The sequence below is a fragment of the Corvus hawaiiensis genome, chromosome 3 (assembly GCF_020740725.1).
Source record: "Corvus hawaiiensis isolate bCorHaw1 chromosome 3, bCorHaw1.pri.cur, whole genome shotgun sequence".
Lineage (NCBI taxonomy): Eukaryota > Metazoa > Chordata > Aves > Passeriformes > Corvidae > Corvus > Corvus hawaiiensis.
In genome coordinates this window covers 57533348-57555473 of record NC_063215.1, presented here as the reverse complement: position 1 = coordinate 57555473, position 22126 = coordinate 57533348, and the positions used below count along the sequence as shown (strand labels likewise).

At 39.1% G+C, this 22126-nt stretch overlaps 1 protein-coding gene across 3 annotated transcripts in view; it reads left to right on the top strand.

Annotated features, from left to right (window-relative positions):
• MOXD1 (monooxygenase DBH like 1) overlaps positions 1-22126 on the top strand; it is a 49974-nt gene that overhangs the window by 4348 nt on the left and 23500 nt on the right. For all 3 annotated transcript variants that reach the window (XM_048299032.1, XM_048299031.1, XM_048299030.1), the window contains exons 2-4: positions 7609-7755; positions 9186-9353; positions 9706-9789. In XM_048299032.1, the coding sequence (XP_048154989.1) occupies positions 7678-7755; positions 9186-9353; positions 9706-9789 (330 nt within the window). In that variant the 5' untranslated portion in view covers positions 7609-7677. The remainder of the gene's footprint in view (positions 1-7608; positions 7756-9185; positions 9354-9705; positions 9790-22126) is intronic.

The window sequence follows — 22126 nt, the reverse complement described above, 5'->3', positions numbered from 1 at the left end:
GCAGAAGGAGAAAAAGGAGATCAGTGAACAAACTATTCTCACACATTACTGAGAGCCTGTGGTGTCAGAGCAGCAGATTATGTGGCATTTGTGTGAGCATGTTTGAGAACAAGAAGATACCAATGGGGGTTGGTATTGGAAAGCTGGAAGCTGCTTTCGTCTCTCTAGGGAGGAGCTGGACTTAGGAGAGTTCATACTTAGCAAAATGTTACCTTGAAATATTGCCATGCTCATTTGCAGCATGTCTTACTCTTCATACAAGATCTTGGGGCAGCCCTAGATCTTGCATCTAGTTTTTTGTTTTGTTTTTTTTTCTCCTTTCTTTTTTTTTTCTTTTTTTTTTTCTTTTTTCCCTAATTCATCTCTTTTGTGCTTATGAATTGACACAGCATGCATTTTCTTGCTAGACCCATGCCTTTTCCTTGGTCTCCACCCCTGTCTGGAATTGTGCATCCCCACCCACAGCACGTAGCTGCTGAGAGCCCCATTTTGGGGAGAGTAATCCTCCTTGATGAATGCCTATTTTGTGCAAGTTATACAAGAGGGTTGCATTGTTAGAATCTTCTGTTGAACTTGCACAAAAATAGACCCTACTCAGGGTGAATAGGGACTGTGTGTCACTAAAAAGTACTTTATTATTCATTAGAGCCTTGCTTGTTAACTGTCACCCAAACTAAAGAATATCTGTTATCAAATGTATCCCATAGAGTTAGCTTAATTGCTCACAGGGAAGTACTTGGAAGAGATTTTAAAGGACAGAAAACAGTGAGCATTTTCAGTACTTCACGATACGCTGCTTTTAAGTGCACTCATGCCAACAGCAACAAAAGAAGTGTTTAGAAAACAACTTGAAAGGCACCGAGAGAGATGCAAAGCAAGTGCCACAGTGACATATCTCAGTCAGTGTTTTGTTGGAGGTATTTCATGCCTTTGGGCATTGGGGCAAAATCTCCAGATGACTAATGTCTCCCTCTTGGCTTCAGTGTGGGGCATAAAGAGACACTCCAGTGTACATCTCCACTGGCTGGGTGCTTTGTAGTTCCCTTTCAGAGGTACAATAGTTAGGACAAGGAAGCAACAGTTGGTGAACAAAAGATGAGAAGAATTCTGAAGCTCTTGTAATTTGCAGGCCTTGGGGGGACTGTTTTCAAGAGTTTGGTTGGAATTGTATTTCTTTTTTGCTCTTTTTCTTTGTCATATTTTTTCTTCTCCTTTGGATTTTGGAAGCGCCAAGAAAATGAATTTTTCTCACATCTCCCCAGAAATATGGAATTGTAGCCACCTTGAGTCATGCAAAGGCTTAAAAAGGGGGAATGATTTAATTCCCAATATAAACAAGTATCACAGAAGCAGGAGAGGGAAGAAGGGAGATTTTCTAAAGCAGATCCAGGAATTTTGGGAACAAGTATCACTAATAGTTGCGCTTGAAAATCCCCTAAGTGTTTTTAATCTTCCTCATAATTGAAGTAATTAAAGTAATTAAACCCAGAAAACTTGTACTGGATAAATGTGGCTCCTGTGTAAGGAATGTTTCTTGTGATAAAGTGCAGTTGTAAGATTGTATCATGCAATATCTCCTCCTTACTGATTTTCTTTCCCTTAAAACACTTTGCTACGTGTTTTATCTAGTCTCTTTGTGTTAGGACAGCCTTTAATCTAAAAATCCTATCTTCTGATATAACTGGAATATAAACTCTTAAATTAACATTTATTCTCGATGTAAAGACTCGTATAGGCCCTTGGGACTCCACTGCAATGTCAAATTATCCGTGCCAGTATGTGATGTCCTATTTCAACCTCTAGCCATCAGTGCCTCTTACACCTTCTTGTGCTAAGTTAGACAGGTCTCCACACTTCAGTGTTTTCATTTGTGTGCAGACAAAGTGATATGTTTTATGCCTCAGGAATGTCACAGAAACAAAGTGATGCCATTGCCAGCTGTAGGGTACTGGGAAGCCCCCCCAGGCAGTGTTTAACTAGATGTAAGAAATACACTGAAGTGTATTCAAGTGACCCAGTCTGAATGAGAAAAGGCATATTCCTAATTAAATAATTTTGTTTCATGTATAAAGAATACAAGCCTTCTTTTTCTAAAGAAAATGCGTGAACATGTACACACACATACACAGGCATGATCTGTTTCTGTAAATACACAAATGGAAATGTGCATCTTTGTGTACATGTGTATGTCTGCATTCAAGTATAGACACACCCACAACTATTTATCAGAGATAGAAATTTTCTGTCCTTGTCAGAGCTGGTAGTGCACCTGAAGTAAATAATCCACACTCACTCACATATGTCAGCCAGTTTAATTGTAGAGCTTCTCAGAACTGCCTGCGTGAGTGAGATCCAGGCTTCCTAACAAGGACTGAAACACTTCATGCTAATCTGCTGTTTGGGCAAAAAAGCAAAACAAAACAAATCAAACCCCCCCCAAAAAACCCCAAAATGCCACCCACCCCAGCAATCAGAAGCAAACAATAAAAAACCCTGAAAAAAACCCAACACACCATGCCCTCCCCCTTCCCTCCCTCAAACCAGTAAATTAATTACAAACAGACAGCTCATGGGACAGAAGATGTGAACTTACTGATCCCAGTTACTTTAGGAACTTATTGCAACTACTTGATTGCTGTTGCTGTACCCTTTGTACAGTTATTTTTCCATTTGCAGCTAATCTCAAGGTTGGTTCAGTCAACTGGAATGCTCTCAAGGTGTTCTTGAGAGCATTCTTCATCGATACTGTGCATCAATGCTTTCAGGTTCCTGCTTTGTGTTAGGTTGCTGTGGGTGGGCTCTGCTTTTCCCCAGCATAAGAGCATAGTAAGATCTTCGCCTGAAACTCAAGCTGAAATTTATTTGAGGTTGCAAAACAGTTTGGTTTGCTTATTTGTAAACTCGTGCTCTGTTTGGTTCTTGCCAAATACAGTGTAAAACCAGCTTCTTTTAGGTGGTAACATCTAGTGTGCACTGGAACCTTGAGCAAAAGGATTCCATTTAAATTGAATGCAACAATAAAAAAAGAGAAATGTTAACCACAGTTATTTTTTTGGAAACCCAGAAAGGCTTAACTCGGTGCTTATTTCAAACAAATGTTTCGTTCAGTTCTTTTCCTTACCATAGCAGTTTATCCACCCTATTTATACTAAGATAGATCCTCTCCTGTGCCAACTTTCATCTTTGTTACAGGTTCATGATCCTTTCTGCAAAGCTCGTTTTTGGTCCTGGTCATTGGCATCAGCTTGGTAATTCAGGGATGCTTGAAACTCCATGGGTTGGCTACAGAGTATCAGTGAGGACAAGTTGAAACACAGCTTGTTTTTCTGTCATTTTCGTTTCCTGGCTTGTCCCTTTTTTCACTTTTAAGTATTAGTCTGCTGCTGAAACAGCAGTGATGGCCCAGTTAGAGAAGGGCAGCACATATAATTTGGGGTGGCTGAGTTTCTCACAAGCCGAGCGCACAAGGCGATTGCTGCATGGGGCCACAGTCTGAGAATTATGTTATGCTCCTTGAGGTTGAAAGGTGATATATATAATTTAGGACTGGAAATGGATATCATAAACAAAACAATCTTGTACATTGTAAAGATCTGGGGAGGGAGTCCCATAAACACCTGTTTCAGTCTGTGATGACAGCTGGTAGGGCTTTTGGGGTCAGGCTTCCCTCTGCAGCTGTGCTTGCATTCTCGAAGGAGAAACCAGCGTCTTTTCACATCCATAAGAAATTACTCTCCTGTTTGTGGAGCAGAAATCAGAAACCATATAAACCACAAAATATTTTTTTTAAGAAGGAGAGAAGCTAATGGTGTCTGAAAAATAGGATAATACGATCTGCTTCACATCTGGAAAGGAGCATAAACTATCTTGCAATGTCAGGAAGATTTTTCATTTTCCATATGTTGTTTCAACTTTTAGGTAATATGAGGAAGGAGATATTTAATTATTTGATGGATTGCACAACTTAGTTCAGAATACAATATGCCATTTTATGCAACATTATCAAAGGGAGTGCAGAAAATTTAAATGTTTCACATGTAAACAATTTACATAAGCAAATCCTGAAATAGACATCTTTGTTATCATGTAGAATGACCAATAACATTTCTGAAATGTTTTTTAAACACTTAGTCTTTAAATAACCAGAGATATTCATACTAGAAAAATAGAGTCACTTCACCCTTCTCTTTCACTAATTCTTGTACTTCTGTAAAGCTGATGCGTAGCTTGAAAACTTTCTCTTCATTAAACATATAATATATATATTTTTGTCTGTATAAGAAACTGAAAAATCTGGATGCAAGAACTGAATCACTGCATAAATCGAAGTTGTGGATTTATCCACACACATGCGAGCATTTCAGAAATCCAGTTTAAAGGACTTGACAATTATTGTAGATCTCTGTTGGAACTCCATGAAATTCAGGGGACCTGTATCAGTATAATCTACCCTACAAAAGACACAGGTTTTCTAGCTAACTGTGTGGGGTAGCAAAACCAGATCTGTGTAAAAAAAAAGATTATACCATGTTAGAGCCTTTTCCTGCCTGTTGGGAAGAATAAACTGTTCTAGTACGAAGCCCATTTTAGAACTATCTGTGGTAGATATCAAAGCACTGTAATGCTGTGGATTAAAGCATCCCACTCCTTTCTTTACAGAATTAAGTAAGTGAAACTTGTGAATTTGGTTGAGTTCTGCGTTACAGTAGTGTGGGCCTGAGAGAGTTTCAAATTAAATTTATATTTCCTTAGTTTAGCTGAAGCTCAAATGACTAGCTTACCCTCTCTGGCCCCTGGTAGATCCATCCTCTGTACTGCCACTTTTCAAAGGCCTTCAGAAGTATCCATCTTTCTCCTCTGACTAGACGAAAGAGCTTAAGTGGAGTGTAGGCAGTCCAAATGTGGTGGTTTTGATTGCATTTGCACCAGGACTTTCGGCAGCAGGACTTTAATTTTAGTTTTCTACTCTGAAAGGAAGCATAGGATATATATAAAGGTACAGGCATATATCTACATAGATCTATCTAAAACTAACATTTTTTTACTTTTCCAGGTTGCAGATTTTTCCAAATTGCAGTTGAAAAAGATGTGACATCACAGATTGTGGCTGCGTCATCATTTTTGAAACCTTTTGTTCATTCTGCTTTGTACACAAACACGTCTTAAAGGCTTTTAAGCTCTGATGAGTAAATTGAGCAAAGTCTGCATAGTTTAACTGAAAATATTCTCGATGAACAGATTTATATGGTTCCTGGACAATGTGGCATTATTTTGTTTTAAAACTGGGAAACAAACCATTTTTGTGTGAGAGGTTGAGCAATCAAATTTTGAGTTGTTCAGGCATTTTTTTTTGTTGTTACATGATTTGATTTTATTTTTATTATGAACATCTGGAAAATTTTCAACAAAGGAACTGAAAATAGTAATAGCCACATCTAGCCACAAAATAATTTCAGGTGCAATCGTTGACATCAGCGAGGTTCTGTTCATTTTTGACGGCAGGGGTGGGCAGCCAGTGCCTGAGCAGGCAGCAATGTGAGTGCCCAACACAGCTCTCATCCCACGGAGAGCAGCCTGGTCCTCTCTGGGGGCCAGGGCTTTGGGGCCACCATCCCCAAGGCATTTGCCAGCAGCCACAAAATGAGCCCCTTGTGGTGAGCCAGAGCTGTGACCTGACTGACTGTCATCTGGGCAAGTGAGATAATTACACTGACAGCCACGTTATCAAGGCATATCTGAGCTTATACCTTCATTACAGAACTTCTTTGCATTGTTTTTGCATTCTTGCCTCAGGCTCATGGAAATCAGGAGTATATCACAGGAGGATTTTTTCTGGTTAGAGCTGTGTCCTCTAGACTTGTGATGAAATGGTGAAGTTCACCACAAAGCATTTGAAGTTGCACAACTAGCTTTTCTTCACATTTCTCAGCTTCCCTTCACACTGGTTGCAGGCAGAGATTTTCAGTCTGTTCACATGAGTAAAAGCTGCTCTTGAATTGGTATTCCTCAATATTTCAATGTGTGGGCGCTTTTACTAAGAATGTCTTCCTTCAATGTAAGGTAGGATGTTAGCAAAGATACCACACTTCAATAAAAACTGATGTTCAGAAGGTTACATTTCTCATCCAGACAAACCCTTACTAACTTAGAGATGGAAGCAGGGATTCCACAGAAGAGTGTTTTCAGAGCAGGAAGGGTATTATGTATGGACAATACACTGCCTCTTTCCAAGTTCTAATGCAGGGCTAAAGTGAAGCGTTTTGATCCCATAAAGTACCCATCTTCAAAGAACCATCCCAAAACAAGTCTATTATTTCTGCCTGGAAAACAGCAAATCCAAAGTTATTTCTCTAAACAAATACAACTCATCAGTTCACTTTCTTTCAGGTCCCAGGCCCCCTTTTTGCTCTTTTTAGTGATTATTTTTCCATTGTGCCTATTCTCTCATGTAAATACTTAATCATTTGTATTTATAAGATGTGGTGAGAGGAAAAGAAGAACTCTCTGGTGTCTTGCCCACACACAGGTTTCTAGGGTGGAATTAAGTTTAAGATTACAGCTTTTAAATGACCCTTTAGTGAATTAATGAAGTTTCAGTTATTTTTTACTGGTATCAAAATACTTGGGCATAACATTTTACAGTTTTTCAGATTGGTTACCTCAGCCTTAACAAAAGCGGAAAGCTGGAAATCTCTCCAAAAGTGAACAGAGGTCCAAACAACTCCAAAAAATAAGTGCCTGCTGGGACCAGCCAGCGCTGCATTATTTTGCAAAGGACACCACACAATGAATGGTGTCTCCCCATAGCCTACTCAGTATGAGAAATCCATTGGTTAGTTAAAGGACCCCTGCCCATCCCAAACCAGGCAGAAACAGCCTAAAACTCAGAGGAGGGTGACCAGGTGCATCTGAGGCCCTTCCCAGGTGGCCGGGTGGGAGGAGAGGGCGGGACACGTCCCAGCTGCAGGGGGCTGCAGGAATCCGGGGTGAGGAGGTTAATGACCCGACATTGCTGCCGAGATACTCCTTTGTGCGGGCCTCTGCAGAACCCCGGATAGGGAGCATCTTTCTTACAAACAGCTCCCTTGCCTCTTCCAAAACCTTAACCTAATCCCAGCAGCTTTTGTATGAAATGAGTGCTTTTCATGCTAGTTAAGCTGTAGGCTTTCTGGTTCCAGTCAATGCTCATTCAAGAGATTTGTTTCTTGTGGGAAAGAAAAAAACGTAGGAAAAGTTGTGGGAGTAAGGGAGCAACAGTATTATTGATGCAAATATTAAGTGAATTTCGTTCTCTCTATAATTTCTTCTGGAGTTCATGACATCCCAGTTATGATAAATAAGGTTTCTTGGTTGCTGGGTCCAGCTTTTTTTCTGCAGTTACATACAGGCAGTGTGTTGCTAAAGTTACTTAAGGCATTCTTTAAGCTCTTTATCACGGACAGTTGCTTTCTTGGAGATAAAAAATAGTTCAGTGCCACCTCAAATTTATCATTTGGTTCAAAACTGATACTACAAAATTTTACATGTGTTAAAGGGCTTCAGTAGTGGACATAGAGTTTCATTTTTAATATTAGATTTTAATAATGGGTCACCTTTCTTTTGTAACAGGATTATTTTACAGATGAAAACAGAGTACTAAAAAAGGACCCTCAACAGGATTACCATCTGGAATATGCCATGGAAAACAGTACACATACAATATTGGCTTTTAGCAGAGAGCTGCACACTTGTGACACAAATGACAAGAGCATAACGGTAATAGTCTCTGATTATACGTAGACAGATGAAGTAATCGATACAGGATAAATGTATATGTGGTAATTAAGCTGGTAATTAAAACCTCTTTTTAGTACAAGGAGACAATTAGAGAAAATCACTTTCCAAAATATCCTTTTGCTGAAATTAACTGGGTAAAATAATTGTGATAGCTTTATTAAACTATTATGTTTAAATTTCAGCTTTCTTTGTCCTTCTACTTTAATACATTATGTTCTGTAATTTCTAACAAGTGTACACAGAATTGAAACAGATACTTCTGGGCCATCAAGTCCTATATGCCACTGTCACAATCATTCAAGAGAGGCCAAATTGAGAAATACTTTTAAGATTCTGCACTAACTTGATCTTAGTAGTTGATGTTAGAAACACATTTTTTAAAAAATTGAAGAAGATACATTTAAAGCATCTGTTTGTTTTATTTTTTTATTCAAAATTAAAAGTTAAAAGATTTTATGGTAAAACCTTCCATGGTAAAATAATTTTAATGGTAAATTCTTCTGTTGCCCTAGGGAGTGCTGTGCTATTTCCTAAGCATAATTTTAAATTAAATGAAGCTGATGACTTCTGTATTGGAAGTGACAGATAGGTTGGAGAGATTTGCAAGGCTTTCTATGCTTTGGCTTGTTTACTACTTCTTTTGGAAGCGTTACTATAGGAGTAAAACACTATATTCATTATCTGTGTTTTTACAATATATGCAATAAGAGCAACATGAGGGGCTGAAAATGCAGGAAGCCAACCACAGCTGTGTAAACCACCAGTTTTCCAGGCAGTCAATGAACCTCTGCTTTGCACACCTGCTCCAAATTCTCAGTATAATTTAGCATTTTGGGACACTTTAGGATTTATTATAGCACTTTGTCTCATGGGTCATTATTGCAATCTGAGAATGGTTTACAGAGAAGTGATCTGTGCAGTGGCTGTAGATTGATTTTTAAGATGTAAATCTGTTCTGTAATTGAATGATAATTTTCCATAGTATCTAAGGGCAGCATTTCACTGAAGGTATTCACATCTTCACAGGCCTAAGCCTGGGAAATTTTTGGGGGGGAAGCATTCTGGTTGCTGATCAAATAAATTACATCTGTAGAAAAATGTTTCTAATGAATTTAGTTGGTTACTTTTTATGAGTCTGTTCTGCCCTTCGAAGATATGATTTCAATTCACAACATTAGGGAAGGAATCTACCAGAGAACGATTTAATTTCTGTGTATTTCCAATTAACCCTTTGAGTATAAAACATTATTTATTTCAAAGGCCAAATTATGTAAGTAGATGACTGCTCCTCTGGAATACACTGTCATTGTTTAAATACACTTATATCACAGCTATTGTAGGAATCCTGTGAGCTGTGTGAGGAAGGTGTTGCTCATATCCCTTGTGGACATTTTGCTTTGTTTTTTCAGGAGAGCACAGTGCGGGTAATATGGGCCTACCACCACAAAGACTTGGGAGAAGCAGGTCAAAATTACCATGGATCTAATCGTGGTACAAAGAGCCTGCGTTTGCTGAACCCTGAGAGAGAGGAAGTCTTATCTGCCTCTTTGCCGTACTTTGACCTGACAAACAAAGACGTAAGTTACTCCATGTTTTGGGTTTCTGTGGAGACGGGAATAAGGTGGTAACCAAAGCCTTGGGCTTACATAACAGGTAGTGTGACTTTTGTGTATAGATTAAATATGAGGATGAAATTCTTCACTGTGAGGTTGAGGCATCGGAACATGCTGCCCAGAGAAGCTGTGGGTGCCTCATCCCTGGAAGTTTTCAAGGTCTGGTTGGATGGGGCTTTGAGCAACCTGGTCTAGTGGAATATGTCCCTGCCCAAGGCAAGGGATTGGAACTGGACAATCTCTAAGGTCCCTTCCAACCCAAACCATTCTGTAATTCTATGATAATACTGTGTTCTTGCCCTTTTTATTAAGACAGGTGCCTGTACCAGACAAGGACACAACATATTGGTGCCAAATGTTTAAGATTCCCGTACAGCATGAAAAGCATCATGTGACAAAGGTGAGTGATTCAGACTTAGCAAATTTAGAAGAATTTAGATAATAATTACATTTCAAATCAGTTATTGCATTTTGAAGTTTTTTCCACTGCTTACTGGAGGGAAAACAAGACCTCTTGTCTGTCTTCACAAACATGTATCAAGTGTGTGTTTATGTGTGCCCAGGACCTGGCTCAGGTGTGCCCTGACAACCTGTATGCACAGTGACATACCCCCTTTCTTTCAGTTTTTTTCTCTTCTCCTTCATCCTGTCTCCCTTAAGAAAATGAGGTTGAAAATTATTTCTGTCTGTAAGTATTTCTGGCAAGGACTAAGTAAAATTGTCTAAAAGCACATCAAGCTTCTACTTTTATACAGGAATTTAATGAATTTCTTTTAACAGATGTTTATTTTAAATTAAAAAATAATTAAATGGTGATGTTTGTTCAAATGAAGGGCCAGGTCCTTATTTGATTCCAATCACCTTTCTTGTGATGGCCACTGTGAAGCCAGGTTTCATCAGCTACGAACACACATCAGTATTTTCAGCAGTGTAAAAGCCAAAGAGTATTTAAAAAAGAGATGAACATTACAGCTTATTTAAAAAATAATGAAAATACGTGAGTAAACATTCATACAAGCAGGATCCTAGGTGACTTGAAAACCTACATGCGCAAACATGTTTTCCTATAACACATTTTCTAACTTTTCTTTCAGTTTGGAATTGAAAGCTTAAGAGTGCTGAGGGAAAGATGGTTCTCTCATTTCTTCCTGAAAGCAATATACTGAAGACCTCATAAAACAACAAATTCTTATTTTTCTAATATGCTGAAGATAGCATATTAGATATGATAGAGATAGTTCTGGCCCTCATTTGTATCTTTCTCTGAACCCAAAAAAGCATTAAGTGTAGAATTCTGTTTCTTCTCTTTTGTTACAATTGTCAGTCATATTTCTTCAGTGCATTCAGTAAGACTGAAACTTGAAATTAATTCAGAGAAATTTAACGTGCTCTCCAGTGTCTGTATGATAAATACCTATAATTACTCTAAAATATTGTGGATTTCTGCACTAATCAGAATGAACAATTGCAAGGCCCAAATTTCTGCCTTCGGGTACTTGATCTTTAATCACATTTGAAATTTATGACAGCTATTTTCACAGATCTGTATGAAACGGAGAATTTGCTTGTATTACAGTATGTATGTCAAGATCCCTAGTTTTCTGCTTTCAAGTGAGAGAGCTTCAAAATGGTAGTATCAGAACCAAGCTTTCCATGTTAAATTTGGTGGAAGTTGTAGATACTTGCTGTTCTGCTAAAAATTCCCTAGAATTATTCATTATTTATAATTTCTGAATTTATTTTCTAAATGCTTTGCATGACTGCACATACAGTTGCTCAGTCTTCAAAAAAATTGTGGTTGGTTGAAGCTAAAACAAGATTTTAGCTCAGAAATGCACTAACTGATTTTTCAGAATAGTTTTATATTCTTAATTTTTACAATAATATATAAAGAATACTAAAATTTTAGAAGTTGCATTTTCAAATCAGAATTTTTTTTTATAAAGTTAAAAATTAGAGTACAATTCTCAGTGATTTTCCATCTTCAGAAGAGCAAGAAAATTTCATATTGCTTAAAAAATATTTAGAGAGAAAAAAATGAATACAGAAAGAGAGTAGATTTAAGTAGGAACACTTCCTTAGCCTTTCTTTTCAGGGGCAAAATTTATATTTTCCTATAAATGACTTTTTTAGATGCCACATAGAGGGTTGTTGCGGAATTGTATCTATGTGCTCTTGCAAACTGATTAAACATTTCCTAAAGCCTACTGATGCACAAAGGATGGGGCTTATGGCTACTGGGGAAGATATTAGCTGTGCAAACAAAGATTGAATTTCACAAAGGGGAGGGCGGATGAACTCTTTGGCCTGATCAAACTGTCTGTGTTAGTTAAATACTTACATAGATGTTGATTCTGGATTCCTTCTGCAGCACAGTTTTCACACAAACCTACACATCTCATTTTTACAGACAGGAAAAAAAAAGGTGTAGACATGGTGCAAATTTGTCTGTGGCATAATTTAGTCTACTTCAGTAGTGTGCATGTGAGCTGGCTTTGGCCATTTCTTGCTCCTGTGTGATTTTGTGGAGCACTGAACTGCGCAGTTTGGCACTTGCTGGACAGTGTGGGCTATCATCAGTGTGTGCTTAGCTGTGCAGATGTGTAAATCTGCTGCCGATCTGGGGTCTCAAGTAGGTGCTACGGCCACAATTGGATTTTTTTTCTTACTGTTCCACTGTTCTCTGTCTTTCATTCCTTCTTGAAAATTGCTCTGAGCACTTCATAATAAAGTACTTTTTAAAATATCAGTTTCATCAGGAAAGCATGATGTTTTGATGTTTTAATGAGGGAAACTGAAAAAGTTAGACCTGGCATTTAAGGTAGAGGCCAAGACTTTTAATTGTCTCTGGTTAACAAATACCAGATTCTGAATTCAAGTTCTGAATTTAAAAGGGTTTTTTAATTTCTATTGAAGATGCATTATTTTAATAATACTAAGTTTTAAGCCAGAATATATTTAGGTATTTACAAATATATTTTGTAAATACAATTTAATGGTGCAACAGCTGGATAACTGATAACACTTGGGTCTTAGGATTCACCTGCCGTAGTTTTAGTTTCTTCTGTTAGCACAAGATGAAGAAATAATAACTAGCACAAGAGATCTCAGTATTTAGTTGAAGATAGATTATGTAAGACCTTAGGTCTTTTCTATCTCTTTACACAATATTCATGTTACTTTCCAGGAATCACAGGTTATGGGAAACAGCATATTTTCATTGATCAAGCTGCTCTACACAGCATGTAAACTGTGCAAGAGATAAGACTGTAATCTTGTGTTCATCTCATGGGTAGAATAAGGGCATGGATAAGTAATTTCTCCTTATGCTGCATTTACCAATGGAGAAGAGATCTTCACTGCAATAAGGGGACACCTAACCAGGTTTAGGAACTTCTCTGTTAAATATTCTTTTGTTTCATATTTCTTGCAACCTTTTCCTCAGGGAAGAGATTGTGTCTTCCTACATGTTCCTGCAATGCCTTCTGTTTCTAATGCCTCCAGGAACTTCTGGAGCAACAACTCATAATAACACGCCTGCTAAGACATACAACAGAATAAGACAATTTCTCAATAGCTAGGCATAATAGTGACAATAGTGACCCAGATCACAACCAAAACCAGGCACTGAGCTGGTTTTGTGGCTCTAATGGTTTATATCACTCCTCAGCTTTAAGCTGCCTACCTGGCTGAATCATGGCTCCATGAAAATTTGTTAAACTTGTACAGATTTTCCCCCCAGTGCATTTTCTGCTAGCAGAACCAATTATGAGTGTAATAGGTAAATTTTGAAAATAATATATTCAGAACAGATGAAAGGGATTGCTTGGAGGTAATAGCAGGCATTCAAATCAGCTACTTGCAGGATAGCCCCACAGTGGTCCCAGAGTGGTGGACCTTGGCTGCTCTTCACGTGGGAGAGCACAGAGCTGCCCGTCTGCAAACTCCGCCTGCAGCTAAGTGTGCATTGGCCTGTTCTGCTGCTCTGAGCTTCAGGCTCCGGTATGTGCCTCAGGCTCACTACCCGGGGGATTTTCACTTTTCTCACATACAGAAGTTAGCCAGGAGCTTTCTCAGAAGTAGGTTTCTTAGAAAAAAGCATTCCATTTTCTAGCCCAGAATTTCTGGCAATGAGTTTAAGACTATGTCTTGCTAGGATTTTTGCAGTTTTCTGTATGTAAATGTCATTATTCTGACTGATCCCGAATATGCCTTTTAATCACATTCCTAAAGAAAGTTCTCTGGTTTCACCAACTGCACCTCGGGAAGGACTTCCACTCCAGCAGGACCTCTCAGAAGGAGGGAGAGTGCGGTCCACTGGTAGAACAGACACACAGGCATGTCCACGCTCCTATCTCTGCATGAAAATGTTGCTGTCTCCCTGCTAAAGCCATGCTGAGGGCAGGTCCCTGGGTGTGGAGAGCCCACATAGGCAGAGACACCACTGCACCAGGGCTGGGAGCAGGGCTGACAGAGGTGATCATCCCGGGGAGCACACCCTGAAAACAGGTCTCTGCAGCATCCTTGCCTTTGCAAATTATCTGGCTTGTCTCTTTCTTTTTGCTCATTCAATTAAAAAAAAAAATCATTCAGTGGCAGCAGACCGGCTTTTTGAAATCCTCTCATTTTTGTGCTGTTGAAAAGTCTGACTTTCATGATTGTCACTGTGTGTGGATATGTCTGTGCTGACATATGTCTCTCTATTTTGAGAAATTGTAAGTCTACTTGCTGATAGTTAGTTTTTTTCTGCCTATTTGCTGAATTTAATTTTTCCTCACTATGAGCGGGCATCATGCAGATGTTTACCAGCAGCAAGAAAGTGAAAATGTGTTTTACATTTATGAGAAATACTTCCCAGTGCTTCAGAAAAATACAGCTCTTGCTTTATATTCAAAGCTTGTTCTTAACTACTTTTTCTACTTGTGGTTCTACAGATGCAGCTCTTTTTTATTACTATCTTTAGTTTAGGTTTCAATACTCCATGTCTTCTGTCACTTCAATATAACTGTATTGCTTATTCAAGTAACTGCATCTGCTAAGGATTCATTACTCTGTCTTCACATTTACCTCAGGTCTCCCATGCGCTTGACTGTTTTTCTTGCTTCAATTAAAAACCCTTAAGATACAGTGTTTCTTCTACTGTCTCTAGATTTTCTGTGAATTTTCTGGACCTGTGATCTCCCTCTCAACCCAACAAATTGCTTAATGCTGTGTGTAAACTGCAAATTTACAGTATAAACTGCTGAAAGCCTGGTATGTATATCCTACATGCCAGACATGCCATAATCTATTTGTGTGAAGCTTTTCGGCTTCAGTGTATAGCATGCCTGTGCTAGTTCCAGCGCTGTAAATTTTCCCTCTATGTTTTCTTAATTTCTTTTAAATACACTGTGTTTTCCTCAAGAAAAGTATTTCCCCAGGCTTCATTAGTAATAATTCCCTAGTCAAAAACATGTCAAATATTGAATTTTACTCCAAGAGTAGAAAAAACATTTTATGTAAAATAAACCCCAAAACTCTGTAGTGGGATCACTTAGCTGTATCTGCGTGTCTTTTCTCTAAGAACTACTCATTTTTCCTTAGTTCTAAACTTTATAGGTTGTTTCAAAACTAGTATAGACAGAAAAATACCAGCAGAAATGCTGTGATGTGGCTGTGCCCAAGAACATAAAATACTTCTAATTCTGTAAGAGAACTTTTTAAATAGGACATCCAGTTTTAGAGGGCATTTGGCATTGGAAAGGAGGATAGCAGCTGCATTTTGTAAGCTCTTAGAAGTTTGGTTCTTGTATAAAGCAATCCTTCCATGTGCATTATTTGAACCTGCTTATGAGAATGAAGTGAGAAGGTTTAGCTCTGTTGAAATGGGGAAGAAACCCCATGCTGGGGATGCTATGTGGTCAAAATTCAGTATCTCTTCAGTACAACTCATAGATACTCAGGCAACATATTAAAGACAGTAAATTTTCAGCCATAGAGATGGGCTTCCTCTCATCTAACTTGACTTATCTATGGGTCTGAGCCAGCTGCTTAATTGACCTCACAGTGGCAAAACTAGCTGTTTGTATCATCCCAAAGGAGTTGTCAGAAATGTATGAGCTCAAGCATCCCATGTATGGTTCAATTTCTCTCTCCACTGATGGATGAGAGAACCCAGACCACCAGCCTGTATTAGATAAATAACTCTCAGATGAATGAATCAGGGGAGATATACCCCAACCAAAAAGGTCAGGGGAGAGAAGAGATTGTGATAAAAGCAAAAATTGCAAAATAATATTTTTTTTTCAGTTTGCCTTTAGGAAAAATGATCTTTTCTCAAGCACAGCTCTGTGTAATTTTTTTGGCACTAAGCTTACGATGTGACTAGTGAAACAGGCCAACCATATAACCATAAAAAAACTTAATTATTTAGCATTAGCTGAGAAGGCATGTTACATTAGGCATATTTTTGTATCAGCACTAAAGTTTTCCATTGCTTATCTCCTTAGAAGAGGGAGCCTCTTTTCAATTAAAGAAAGGCCTGTATGAGAACACACCAGCAGCTGCCAGTTAATCTTCATGTTCTGTTTCAGGGCAAACTGATAAGGAAGTAAAAACTCCAAAAAACTTGTTGCCAAGGGTAACTCTGCTTTTTGACAGTGGAATGCTTTAGTAATACCAAAGACCCCAGTGTGAAAATACAAAGAGACTCCAGTTTAAGAGACTGATTGATTGGAAGCCAGAAGGGCAGCTTGTAGCCTGCAGTACCTAAATGAGGGCACCGATTTTTAACTTGAGTGATACCAGACAGTAACTTCTTGTTACTCTCTGGCCTGAACTTTTACATTTTGCTTAATGTGATAACTCTAGCAAATTGCATCATGCAGCCTGACATAAACAAATGTTCTATATTTTCCCGTGCATTCCCCTACAAAGCAATTTCAGCCTCAGTAAATTAGATTGGCAGCCAAACAATCATCTTATGCTGCAGAGCTTGTAAGCTATCTGCCCTTTGATCTGCAGGGCTGGCTCTTCAGTGCAAGACTGAATTGGCCCATTAGGCTTTGCAGTGCTAAAGATTCATGGAACTGAACAGGCTGAAAATTAAAAGTTTCCCAAGCGCTGTCTGAAGAAATAACAGAAAAATATTATTCTCTCATATTCTGCTAGATTATTGCATATGCAAAATTGCTTAAGATATTATTTCATTCTGTGATCAAAGATTAAATTATACATGGCCACAGATTTTACTGTCCAACCCAACTTCATATTTCTTACACACTTTTATTTTGCAGTAGTTTTCTTTCATTTCACTTGTGTATCTTAACTATAAGAATTCTTAATTTATGCAGTTATTGCTGCATTATTTATTTCATACTTTGTATGAAAAATAACCTACTTCATTTCTGTCATCAGCAAAGTTGAATGTGTAGCTAATTTGATCCATTTTCTTCGATTTTTGCTTTCTAAATAGAAGCAACATCTATCCATTATGGCAATGTATTGACCATGCCAGCATGTGGTAGGAAAACGTGTGCTGTGTGATTTTCTGGTTAAATAAAAGTAAGATGACAAGAGCCTTAACTTAAAATGTAACTAAAAATAAGCATGGAAAAGGGGAAAGCACAGTTTTTTGAAGATCTCTGAGTTTTACTTCCCAATTCTGAGAGGATTTGTGGGGTGATAATTGTTATTCATTAGCCCCATTTTGTCCGGTGCCATGTCTTTATTTTTTCTTCCTCATCCTTAGTTTTGTATATGATTTTAAAGTAAGCCCATGACTAGGTGATGCACTGAAAAGATAAGAAAATTGGCCACAGCCAAACATCCAACACTTCTTATCATAGCAGGCAGCAAAACACTTCAGAGCAGCACTGGGCCTTAGACGAGCAATTGTAAAGCATCCTTTGTGCAAATACCAGAACAGCAGGCTCGTCAGTAGCAAACTCTGTCTTGATGGGTCTTGTGTAGATGGGTCACAGAACAAACCTAGCTTGGTCCTACTAGCATCTTGGCATTGTTTCTGAAGATCAACCTTCTAATTCAGACAAATCACATTGTAGCAGCATCTTAAGCAAATTTTTTATAGGGCAAACTTAATTGCTCCAATGGTCTGTAAATGGAGCAGAAGTTTCTACTCTGATCTGATTGAAGTATTTCCCTTCAGTACCAGTCTTTTACTCTGCAACCACAGCTGCTGGGGGTAGTTTTCAGAAAATTATATTCTGTCTCTCTTCATCTTTGCTTCCACTTGCAATGCACAGTAGTCACAGCTATGAACAGAGCACAGATTTGTCAACTCCACACCAAAAACAGTGGAAAAATAGACAGACAATGGTCAGACAAGGCCTCTCTGCCATGTCCACACATAGCAGACTGCATTGGGTTTGCATGGCTATGTTTTGGTGGCAGGGGGCTACAGGGGTGGCTTCTGTGAGAAGCTGCCAGAAGCTTCCCCGTGTCTGGCAGAGCCAATCCCAGGTGGCTACAGGATGGATGTGCCACTGGCCAAGGCTGGGCCAATCAGAAATGGTGGCAATGCCTCTGTGATAACAGATTTAAAAACGAGAAATAAAAGAGTTGTTGTGCAGATGTAACTGTGGCCAGTGAAGAGCAGAGTGAGAACATGCAAGAGGAACAACTATTCAGACCCCAAGGTCAGTGGAGAAGGAGGGGGAGGACCTGCTCCAGGCACCGGAGGTTCCCCTGCAGCCAATGTGAAGCAGCTGTGCCCCTGCATCCCATGGAGGATCACAAGGAGGTAGAGATCGACCCACAGCCTGTGGAGGAGCCCACGCTGGAGCAGGTGGATGCCTGAGAGGAGTCTGTGAACCCATGGGATGTCTGTGCTGGAGCAGGGTCCTGGCAGGGACCTGCAGACCCATGCAAAGAGGAGCCCATTCTGGAGCAGGTTTCCTGGCAGGACTTATGACCCTGTGGGGGATCCACATTGGAGCAGGCTGTGCCTGAAGGACTGCACCCTGTGGAAGAGTGACCCACTTTGGAGCAGTTTGTGGAGAGCTGTTGTCCATGGGATGGACCCACATTGGAGAAGCTCATGGAAAACTGTCTCTCATGGGAGGGACCCCACAATGGAGCAGGGGAAAGATTCCTCTCCCTGAGCAGTGGGAGAAACAAGGTGTGATGAGCAGACAATAACCCCCATTTCCCATCTTCCTCCATTGCTGGGGTAGGACATAGAGCTTGGGAAAGAGGGAGGGGCAGGGAAAAGGTGGTATACTGCTCGATTTTGTTAGTAATAAATTCAGTTCAGATCCCCAAACTGAGTCTGTTTTGCCTGCAGTGGTATTCAGTGAGTGATCTCTCCCAGTCCTTAACTCATGAATCTTTGTTATATTTTCTCTCCCCTGCCCACTTGTGCAGAGAAGTGATAGACTGGCTTTTAGTGGATGCCTGGCATCTAGCCAGGACCAACCAACTACACATACATGACATTAAAATCCACACAGATGACAAATGAACCACAGGTAGATAGTGAATCATTTCTCTTTTCACCAAGACTGATGTTTTAGCTGGCGTGGAAATAATTTACATCTTGGAATGAAATACAGCCCCAAACCCAAAACCCCTACCTAAGAAAAGCTAAGTATCTAACCAAATTTTTATAAACTACAAGTTAATGCTCTTTGGTCTGCTTTCTGCAACCCCTCATTACAGTGACCTCTCCATTACTATGTCTTTAGCTGCTGGGACTGAAACTGTCTTTCTGTTTTATGAGTGCCAATCATGGTTTTGGTTTCTATAGAATTGCTATAGTATAATTTTAATGCAGACTTTAAAAGAACCCTGTAATCTGAAAATAGCTCTTGTTGTGTGACTTCCTGCATGTATTGATGGGTGTTGAAGTCCTACAGAAGGGTACCAGAATCTGACTCTGTGTGAGAAAAGGTGGAAATAGTATTAATGTGATCGTTACTTAACTGCACTTATTTTGTAAGCTCTCTTATGTTTGTATGTTAACCTTGTAAATATAAATTTTTAGAGGATTATGAGCAATAATTCCAGAGAGTTGCTCTGGAGGCTGTCATGTCAAAATCATGAGCCTTGTGCTTATTTTACCCCCTGCTTTTCCTTCAAACTGTAGGTGCCAAGTTGTGCAGGTCGGTGGCTCCTCTAGGATCTCAGCATCCAAATGCCTGAGGCCTTTCCCACGTGTGTTCCACTTTGGTAGCCCTTCACAGAAGTCGGCATGTCATTTTCAGAAAACATGTTTCCTGGTACTGTACTTCTGCATGTGTAAAACAAGACAGGGACGCACTGTCAATTCTCACGTGTTCTGTCTTCAGGCAAAGTGCTGTCTTCACTCCGAGGCAGGAGAAAAAGTGTAATGTTATTTATCTGCATGACCAAGGGGATTGTTTTGCAGTTCTACAATAGAATTAAAACCTCTTCCATTGCTGCCTCAAAGAAATATACATTGCTGTGCAAGAATGGTGATTCCATGGACAAATGGGAGTACCTTCACCGACTGTATTATTTATACAATTCAAATTATATGTTCCTCTTGAATAAATATAAACTCTTTATTGGCTACCCATTTTGGCCTTAGACCTGAAACATACTTGGTTACATATTACTATATTATGATATTGTTTCCACAAGGAAGTAATGATGCTCATGATTAATTGCCAATTAATTCTGCTTGAAGTGTGTCAACCGTGCTGAGAGACTGTGGCCATCCTGAAGACCGCAACCACTTTGCCAGTGGCTCTGCTGCTTAGGAGTACAATAAGTGTATTGCCAGGAAGCCTAACCAAGTGAAACATGTTTTTGCTTGACCTGAGCTTTTTATGAGATTGCTCCTCAGGGTTATACTTTTTAGCTGTTGCTAAATGCATTATCTTAAATCTTCAGGCATACGTCAGGCAGAAACAATGTTTTATTGGTATTTCTTTGAGGTATACTTCTTGTTTTATGGGTGTTTCTTTGAGGTATACTTCTTTTGGATTTAGTCTAAATTACTGTAAGTCTTTAAAGTCTGAAACTCCTTATGAGTGGCAGAGTTCCAGGTAATTAATTAGGAATAAGAACTTAAAAATGGACTTGATGGCAGAGAGGACAAGAAGTCCTTAACCCATCTCTAATTCTCATTTTTAAATGTTTGGGCATATTGATTATTATGTTTTTTGATTCCTCTTCCTTAATTAGAATATTTAAGTTGTTCAGCAGAGTGACCTGCAGAAATTCTGGATATACAGTTTACTTATTAGTAGGACTATATGGGGACAGAAGGATTTATGTAAATTTAGATATATAGCCTTCTCCAAGCTAAAAGCACAACAACAGTTAACTTTTACCTGAAAGTACATATTCTTTTCCAATAAAAATTCTGCAGCTTAAAACAGAGGTCTGGTAATTCCTTCTTAATGCTGTATACTAATAAAACCTAAATAAGAGCCTTCATTGAACAATGCAGTCACAGAGTAAACCAATCCTTTCTTTACACCAAGAGCAGGAAGTATCTGTTCTTTGAATAAGATTTTCCGTTCACATGGTAAGGACCTTTCCTCCTCAGTGATGTTAGAATTTTTGTTCCGCGTTTGAAAGTATACCCAAAACCAGTTAAGACCAAATACCAACAATAAGGTTTCAATCAATCAATCAATCAATCAGACAACACTGTTTTTTCAAATGAAAATTATGTCCAGTATTTGAATATGACTTTGGGAAAAAAAACCCAAAACAAACCCTCTACACATTTTAGGTACAAATCACGTGAATTTCAATGCCTTAAACTGGATGGAAGGTTCAGTCTGGAAAATTTCCATCCTCTAAGGAAACCTTACCTAATCACATTATGAGATTAGGGCTGGGGATGGTTTCTGTTGCCTGGCCCTTTTTCTTGTCAACATCTCTTTTTTTATTTAAATACAAAAATCAAGCACTGTTGCTAAATGCTCAGGTTATATTTTTCTCCAGCTGGAAGATGTGAAAAATGTGTATGAGAATAATTTGGGTTAACATTTTTACATTTGAAGGACAATTCAAGTTAGGCAGTAATGCTCCCTGTTGTATCTCAGATGTAAACATCCCTGATGACCATGAGGGAGCCAGAAGCAGTGACTTTGCTCTGCTTCCTGCAATTAACTCACCAAAATATACACCTTTGTAAGTAGCACAGTATAAACTCAGAGGCACTTGGAATAGAGAGTGATTTAAAGGGATTTGTTAGAGGTGATGACTGAATGTAGGATTGCGCAGTGAGGAAAACAGGCACTTAGCTGTGTACGTGCAAATGATCGGAGGAAAGATTACAGCAGCTAGTCCGTGCTAGACTGCAGCCAGTTGAGCACTGGAAGTGTCTCTTTCAGCTCTAACTATTCTGTGGCATTAATTTAATGCTTTCTGACAGACAGGGTAGGGTGGAGGCATGGGGAGGGTGGTCCCTGCCTGACCCCAGAATGCCTTAACTCTGGGCTGAAAGTCTGCAGCAGATTAGCATCCCAGATGTGACACTGGTGTGGGCAGGCTACTCTACTAACATGAGATAGCTGTTAGGCTGTTAGTGTTAAAATCCTGGTCTGCGCTGGTGTCGTGGACTTCAACATCTACCCCAGCTTAGAGGCATGTTTCCAGCTCTTGAGTTTATGCTCAGCACAGCTCTGGGTTGTGTGCAAGAAGCAGTGTTAGGCAGCAAATGACTGGTGGTTTTCTTTCAGAATATTTTTAAGAAAGTAAAACCATATTACTGAGAGTTTTTTCTGAAATAGATGGATTTTTTTTCTGAAAAAGACCCA